At 40.6% G+C, this 8640-nt stretch overlaps 1 protein-coding gene across 1 annotated transcript; it reads right to left on the bottom strand.

The window, feature by feature from the left end:
* Positions 1-2567: 2567 nt before the first annotated feature.
* On the bottom strand, positions 2568-6357 carry LOC104607581 (uncharacterized). Its single transcript, XM_010273248.3, has 2 exons — positions 3577-6357; positions 2568-3201 (listed from the first exon to the last, which is right to left on the bottom strand). Exons 1-2 carry the CDS (start codon positions 6176-6178, stop codon positions 2705-2707), a joined length of 3099 nt encoding a protein of 1032 aa, XP_010271550.1. The 5' UTR covers positions 6179-6357; the 3' UTR covers positions 2568-2704.
* Positions 6358-8640: the final 2283 nt, after the last annotated feature.

The raw sequence follows: 8640 nt of genomic DNA, 5'->3' as shown, positions 1-8640 counted from the left end.
TTGGGCCTAAGCAGAACAAACTGTGCACTCAATCAGATCTAGAACCCACATCATCCAAGAAAGCTTCTTTGTCCTTATATGGATTTTTGTTTGATATGATTTATCATTCTCGAGATGGCAGCATTGTTATATCTTTCTTTGCTTTTTAAGGTTCTCCTCCAAAAGAGCATGGAGCAAAGGCATCCCATATTCACCAACTTGGATCAACCGGTTTCCATTGTTGGGTCAACTAGGTTAAAGTGATGATGCTAACCCACTAAGCACTAAGCACTAGCGTCAGATCAACCAAGCCGGTCCAGGAATTAGGCGGATTCAGTTAGGTATTTAGGGTGGTATGCTTCATCTGTTCTACAGATCATATCCCGGGTCTACAGGTTGGATGGAGGGTAGTGGTTTTAGTTTAGATACTCATAATACTGTAACAATAACATAACAATGTTATTAGAGGGTAGGGATCTGCCCAACACTGTCCTAACAAGACACTGCAGACGCACATTGGACTGTGATGACATGTTGGGAGCATTGTGTTGGTAGCAGATCACTTACTCCGTTATTAGCGCCTCTGCCTCTGGGCTCTGACAGGGAGCTAGTGTGGAACGCTGGTTTATTAAGCTTTGGCTTCACCTAGAGAATAGAGACCACTTGCATCAAACGCTACCCACTTACCCCGTTATCCCTGCAATAAAATAATTGCATCAGCTTAAAACATCTAACGTGCAACAAACAATATAATTAATATTGCACACACTTCACAAATCACAAGCAAACCCACCAATAATCCTCTTGCGCCATACACCCATTTAAAAACTCTACTCGCATATCTATGCTCAAACGCAGTCTGAGGACGCCACGCAAAAATTAAAAAGAAAATAAAACAAGAAATTAAAGAAAAACTAAAAGGAAAAAATGGGCACAAAGAATACTTTTTAGTTGCTTATAAACTCTCAAGAGTGGAAATAAAATAAAATAAAATTCCTTAATCGTACGTAGATTATAAAACAGAGGGTAGGGGGTGATTGGGTCATTTCGCGTCGGGTGACTGCTCGCTTAATGCTAACTGGTGTTGATGGAACAAGTCTCAAGTTCTTTTACATCCCAGGATTGTCGATCCCAAGGCATTTACACTTGGATTGGAATCTTTCATGTCCTCGGGACGCACATTTATTTGTACCATTACTCATTAATTTATTACCATACAATGTCCAAATCAGGGCTCTGCAGATGAAAACATGACAATTTCAATTCACAAATCACAATGTGAAAGCCAAATACGTAGAGTCTACGCCTTACATTGGATGGGGGTTGGTTGAGACTTGAGAGAATTGAGATTGATGCGTTAGTAATAGTAAGCCAGTAGTAGTCTAGCACTCTAGCTCTAGTCGGAATATGAAAATGTTCCTACGTGCCGGCCCAAGTGCAAGCCTCCAAACAAACACGGCGAAACCAAGTACGAGATAACACCATTAATGTTGAGGTTGAAGGGCACGGAAAGAATGACCAAACACCCACAACTCCACAGAGGTCACACCATTAGAATTAGAATTGAAAAAATAACAGCCACGTCAGCAGAACAGGTCGACAAGTATTTTATTATTTTCTATTAAAGGTCCTTTACTTATCCACTGTCCTAATTATGTTAGTAGGTAGAGAGACATGAATCCATGTGTGATTAAACCATACTTGGTAACATGTTTAAATTGTTCATCCACACAGCAAAGCCATTGGCCAAAATATAAGTACGACCATCTGCAGATTGAGAGATATTCCCAATACACGGCTGGGATATGCTGTGGGGGCGCAGATGTGATTTCCGATAGAACAGGTGGTAAATAATCCAATTCAATGGGACCAATTTGTAGGTCCCACACTTGCCGCATGCACTGTCCTGGCGATGCACGTACGTGAGAGTGAGACAGAGACATCATTCATACAAGTAAACAGACAGTCCTTGGCTTCTTATTGACGCGACCCACAACTACTTCCCCTCTCTTGATTCTCTCTACTCTCTGCTTGGGAAGTTGGACCTTGCAACAAGCCCATTTGCGTACTAATTAAACGAATGAGGGAAGCTCCATTAAAGCTACCTCTCTCACACATTGACATTTTGGACTCCATCACTCCAAAAGAAACACCTCCCTCCCTCTCTCTCTCTCTCTCTCTCTCTCTCTCTCTCAGAGTATATATCGCACAGAACTCAAAAGCCCCACCACCGGTCTCGGTAATTGAAAGCTTCTGAGCTCCCAAGGGGGTGGTCTGAGCTTTTGCATAGCTGAGCAGCTCCCTCTCCTATCTCCATCCTTTGTTTTTGTTTCTGGGTAACATCTCCATCCTATACAATATAAAATATTGCCACACAAATTTCTATAACCTCCCACACTCAACTCCATCTCTATTTTACTATCCCTCTCTGATCTCTCACAAGTCATAACCGCACCTTGACTCCTTTCAGGGCACTGGCCCAGTTCGGTGTTCGCACGGTAACATCAACAACATTGTCACTTTGCAGTAACGTCACTACCACATAATGAACACCCAAGAACAATATAACAAGACCTACCAAATTCTACTGTACAGAACAAAACTTAACCATTCATTTACCATCTTGGAGTTGGAGAAACAAGAAAATGAACCCCCCAAAAGAACGCTTAATAAAAACAAAAGCCAACCCAGTTCATGGAAGAGAACAACAAGACACCAACCCATCTCATATGCTAAGGAGATCTGGAGGTGGTAATTGTGCTGCTGCTGCTGCTGGTTGTTGCTGCTGCTGCTGCTCTTTTGTCTCTCTAATAGTTGTCGAGTTCTGTTCCTCTCCAGCGGTAGCAGCTGCCAATGATGGCGAAGATTCCATCGTCGTTATCGTTGAGTCACCCTGTTTGGAGTTGGGTGGCTTTGGAAGCTCTGTGAGGATCTGAACAACTTCCCGCATTGTAGGGCGCTCGACAGCTTGTTCTTCCACACACAGCATTGCTACATAGAATACATGCATCACCTCATGGAGAGGAACAGAAGGCAGTCTTGGATCAAGAATCTTTAGCACTCCCTCTTTGTTTGAATCCGTCATCTTCCGGACCCACTGGACTATGTCCACTCCATCCCCAAACTCGCCAACAGGTTTTCTGCCACTCACCAATTCTAAAAGAACCACACCAAAGCTATAAACATCACTCTTCTCATCCACCTTCAGGGTGTAGGCATACTCTGCAAACCACAATCAATTGAAGTAAACAGATTACTTCTGAACTTTTGAAGCATAATCAAAATGGAAATGAATTAACTGTCATTTACTTCTATTTAAATTTAAAAATGATATTGAAGCGATTGAACCCAAACTCCCCAATAAATTACATGATTCATAATTATTAGATGGCGTAAGAAAAAAAAAACACTCCAATCTCAAGGAATTTATTATAAAATCTTTAACGCATTAATTGAACTCAAAAATCAGTTCTGGAAGTCCTGTTCTCTTCTTCTTATATCTCCTGGCTAACAAGAAGTTAGAATTCTGAAAGAGTGTTAAATATTTAGCAATTCTTATGAGAATATGATGCTGGATGGAATTGGCAATTTTTTTACCTGGGGCAATATAACCGTAGGAACCAGCAATAGCCGACATGCACTCTGAGGTGCCCGAGTCTTGCAGAAATTTGGCGAGACCAAAATCTGCAACGTGAGCTTCAAAGTTGGAATCGAGAAGGATATTGTTCGATTTCACATCACGGTGGAGAATCAATGGGGAGCAGTCATGGTGCAGGTAACAGAGTCCCTTGGCAGCCTCCACAGCAATCTTATATCGTGTGTCCCAATGCAAGTGGCCACCCTTCTTGCCATGGAGAACTTCACCCAAGCTCCCATTAGGCATGTACTCGTAAACAAGAAGGTTCGTCTCATGGTTGGAACAGAACCCCAATAACCTCACAATGTGCCGGTGCCGAATCCTCCCCAAGGTCTGTATCTCTGCATTAAACCCGTGATCATGAGATGATCCTCGGCTCATTGCTGGAAGCCGTTTGACGGCAACCTGGTCACCATTAGGCATAACACCCTTGTAAACAATACCAGCACCTCCTTTCCCTATAATGTTATCTTCTTTCAAGCAATCCAACACATCGTCACAGGTGAAATCCAACCTCTGGAAGGCAGTTAATTTCCATGAACGGGCCTCGCTCGCCTTCTTCAGGGATCGAGCTTTGATAATGGCAGCAATGGCAAATGCAATAGAACAGACAAGCAGACCAATTACAAGAAGGAGCTTTAACGAAGAAGAGAGCGGACCTTTAACGTGGCCTTGGTGGGTACCGTTGGCAACCCCAAACCTGCAAGGCCCCAAGTATGGGCCGCAGAGATCAGGGTTGCCGACGAAGGACGTCGAATTGAAGTAACTGAACTGGCCTGTTCCAGGAACCAAACCAGAGAGGTTGTTGTAGGAGAAATCAACAGAAGTCAAGCTCTGCATAGTAGAGATAGACGCAGGGATGCTCCCCACAAGATGGTTCCTCGATAAATTCAGGTAATTCAGGATTCGCATACCCGTGATCTCTGGTGGAATCTCACCAGACAACTCGTTCCTGCTGAGATCGACAAAAGTAAGCAGCTTGCATTGGCTGATCTCTGGGGCAATTGAGCCGGAGAATCTGTTGTTGCTAAAATCCATCTTGGATAGTTGCTGCAACCTTCCTATCTCAGCCGGAATGCTACCGGAGAAAAAATTCCCATCAAGGAGGAGCTTTTGCACGCCAGAAAAGTTTCCAATGGACCGTGGAAGAGATCCCATGAGCTGGTTGTTCGAGAGACTGATCTGCCCGAGATTCTCGGCGACTGAATCAGTTTCCGGAAAACCTCCAACGAGATAGTTATCTTGAAGTTCTACTTGAACGAGCATGGGGAGGCCAAAAAGCCCCTTAGGTATGGTACCATTAAGAAAGTTCTCTCCCATCCGAATCCGGCTCAGTGATTCGCATCTTCCCAGCGATTCCGGAATTGGACCGAACAAAAAGTTACCCAAAGCGATCAGTGTCTGCAGCCGATTTCCGAAACACAGATCAGGCGGGAGATTTCCAGTGAGCTTGTTGGACGACAGATCTAGGAACTGAAGCCTCCCATTCTTTCCAAGCCCTTGAGGGATACTTCCGGTGAAATTATTCTCCCAAAGCTGTAAAACCTCTAGTTCCGGCAAATCGCCGATGAAGTCGGGAATAGCACCGTGTAACTTGTTCCTGAAAAGATTCAACAGCGTCAGGTTCTTGAGCTCGGAAAATGTTTCTGGAAACTCGCCGGAAAGCATGTTGTTCGAGAGATCCATTGATTTCAAGCTCTTCAGCTGCCCCAACTCCGGAGTAAGCTCTCCAGAAAGCCCATTGACCTGAAGAAACAATGTGTCCAACTTCTGAAGCTTACCGAGTTCATGAGGAATCTCACCGGACAATCCGCAGTTAGCCATATCCAATCGAACTAGTTCCGTCAGGTTTCCCATTTCCGCCGGGATACCACTTTCATAGGTATTGTAATATCCAAGGTAGAGCTGCTGAAGCTTGGTTAAGTTGCCGATCGTGGGCGGTATAGGACCAGTAAGCTCATTACCGGAAAGCGCCATATACTCAAGAAACTCCCAGCGTCCGTACTCCGGCGGAATTCTACCGGAGAAAAAGTTGCCGCCAAAGTGGAGATGACGAAGATTGGGCATATCCGACACCTCAACCGGTAAATCTCCGGTCATGTTATTGTTATACAAATCAAGAACTTCCAAGTACTTGAGACGCGACAGCTGGGAAGGGAAGGTACCGTTGAAAACATTATTGGAGAGGTTCAATAGTCGGAGACCGGAGATATAAGAGATGCCAGGTGGGATGGGACCATAAATGAGGTTAGCGGCAACGGTGAGGTTGACAAGGTTGCGGAGCTGGCCGACGTCAGGTGATAAAATGCCGGAGATGTTCATATTGGAGAGGTCGAGAGAAACGACTCGGTTGAGAGAGTCGCAGGAGACGCCAGTCCATGTGCAGTGGCTGGTAGAGAAATTCCAGTTCTGGAGGAAACCCTGGGGATCATCCGAAATGGCTGTTTTCAAGGAGAGTAAAGCGCGGTTTTCCGAAATACGAACCGGTTTTCCGGCGACGTATTGGTTGTCAAGGGGATAGAAGAGAACGGGAAGAAGAAGAAGAAGAAGAAGGAACTGCATTTTGATCCCCTATTTTGTCGACTCAAGCAAGGAAGAAAGGGAAAGGGGGTTGGTAGTGAGGGAGTAGAGTGAGAGCTAGTGAGTGAGTAGAACAGACGAGAGAGAGAGAGAGAGAGAGAGAGAGGGGTTTTGAGACGAGTGACGGAGGGAGAAGCCTTGGCTTTTTACTCACTTCTCTTCGATGTTTTCGTCTCGTCGTCTTTTTAAATTTTCCACTGTAACTTTTCTGGGCGGTCGTTCATGTTTTGTTTTGTTGGTTTCTGACTTTCTACCTTCTATGTATTTGATTTATCCATCTTCCTGTCCTGATAATAGGTGGGTGGAGACGTGGAGTGAGTGGGGCGTGACGTTTTTTATCAACAACGGATATGAGGCGATCTCATTTGCAGCGTTGTTATGGATATGCCACGTCACGTGTCCAGCTGGACATGTTGCTTTATGAAACGTCAAAGTACGTGAATAAACAAAAAAGTTCAGTAGATTTACATGACAGTACACGAGTCGACTAGGATTCGAAGCAAAAAAGTGTTGTATATAAAAGTAATGAGTAGAACACCCTCTAATATTACAGATTTCTTTAAACTTACTCTATATGTTGCATTTTATTAAAATACCTTATAGACTGTCTTTGGAAATAATGCAAATGGAGTGCAAATCCAATTGGGCTTTTGATAGATTAATGCATATTTATATGGATAATAAGATGTGAAAGTATATTAATAAAAAAAAGTAAATTTGCATTTAATTGGGCTTTTGATAAAAAAGAAAAAAGAAAAAAGCATATGCTTTATTGGAATTCATATTTGCAACCATTAGGACAATTACAGCTAAAATTCTATTTGGTAAGAAGGTGAATTTGTCAGTGCAAAATTAACCCAATTTTGTAATTTATATAAATCATTTTACACTTCATATATTTGCATTCACACTTATTTGCATCGTTTCCAAACGCAGCCATAGTGATTAAATTGTAATTATTAGTAAAATTTAATTATATTGAAATTAAGATATTTAATGATATATTATTAGCTAAATAATTTATTTTCATTCCAAACTATAATCCATTTATATTCCATTTGAAAATAATAAAAATTACTCAACCATAATAAAAATAATTTAGTAAGTTATTTAAATAAAATAAAAATAACTATTAATTATTGTTATTAATAAAAAAAATTTTGTTAATATAATAAAAAGAGTTTAATTAATAAACGGAATAAGATAAACAAAAAACTAATATCAATTTAAAATTAATATAGAACTAATACAAAATTATCAAACAATTATTAGTTTTATAATTAAATTTTGATAATTTAAATTCAACTTAAGTTGCATTAAAAACAAAAATTTATATAAATTTCATAAAAATTTTAAATTTAATAAAAAATTATTATACTTAAATTGGAAATGTCATAAAGCTCCATCTTCAATTTATTTTTAAATAAATCCCATATGCATGGATCCTCTACAAGAGTCTGGATCTCCTCCCACACAAATTCTGCCCACATTTATTGCAATCACACATGGAGAATATCTCATCCTCTGCATAGTATTATGTAGGGGGAGATGTTCCCAATTTATGGGGGTAGTGTGTTATGAGTAGACGTAGTAAGGAGATTCGGAGTTCCTCTATAAAAGCCATAAGCATGAACTCGACTCTAGTTGGGTCAAGTTTCTCAATGATACGAGAGAGAGAGAGTGTGTGTGTATGTGTGTATCAGATGTTGGTAAATGATACGAGGAGATTGAACAGGGCAAGTTTCTCAATTCTCATTCTCTAGGTATGCACCTTTTGTAAGATGGTACATCATGCATCTTTTGTAGATATCCACCATTTGCCCATTCATGCATCCAAGCACAAAATCTAAGGCTACAACTTGGGCCAGGTTGGCCCGAACCCAACCCGAAAAAAGTTGAGTTGGGTTGATGCTCAGGTTAGGGTTAGGGTTGAAATTTATGAACTCGATTTTACTTCGGGTTGGGTTAGTGTTGATCCCTTGGGCAACCCGACCCAACCTGAACCCGACTCTATAGTACATATCACATATAAATATATGTTATATATAATATATCATGCATTGATTTGTTTAGATGCATGATAATTGTATAGCCCCCACCACATACTACCATTTATTTCTTTAAAGATAATCAATTCACTTAATCCTAATTGGAAATACTAAAACCTTAATAATATATTTTATGTTTTTTGAATATTTTATTCTTTATTTCCTCTTTATTGCTTGTCACCCATAACTTGCTACCTATAAAAGATCTTTTATAAGTCATAACTCATAATAAAATATAATCATTTCAAACACTTTTTTTTTCTGAATTTTTTACTTAGAGAACCAATAAAAATATCAATAAAAAAATATTAATAAAACAGAGGATTAATATATGTAGTGAAAGTTGAGTTAAGATCTTAGATTAAGAAGTTCTACAAGATTTTAAGGGATGGAAAA

This window comes from Nelumbo nucifera, chromosome 5 (genome assembly GCF_055504915.1).
Source record: "Nelumbo nucifera cultivar China Antique chromosome 5, China Antique-T2T, whole genome shotgun sequence".
Lineage (NCBI taxonomy): Eukaryota > Viridiplantae > Streptophyta > Magnoliopsida > Proteales > Nelumbonaceae > Nelumbo > Nelumbo nucifera.
This window is presented reverse-complemented; position numbering and strand designations above follow the sequence as displayed.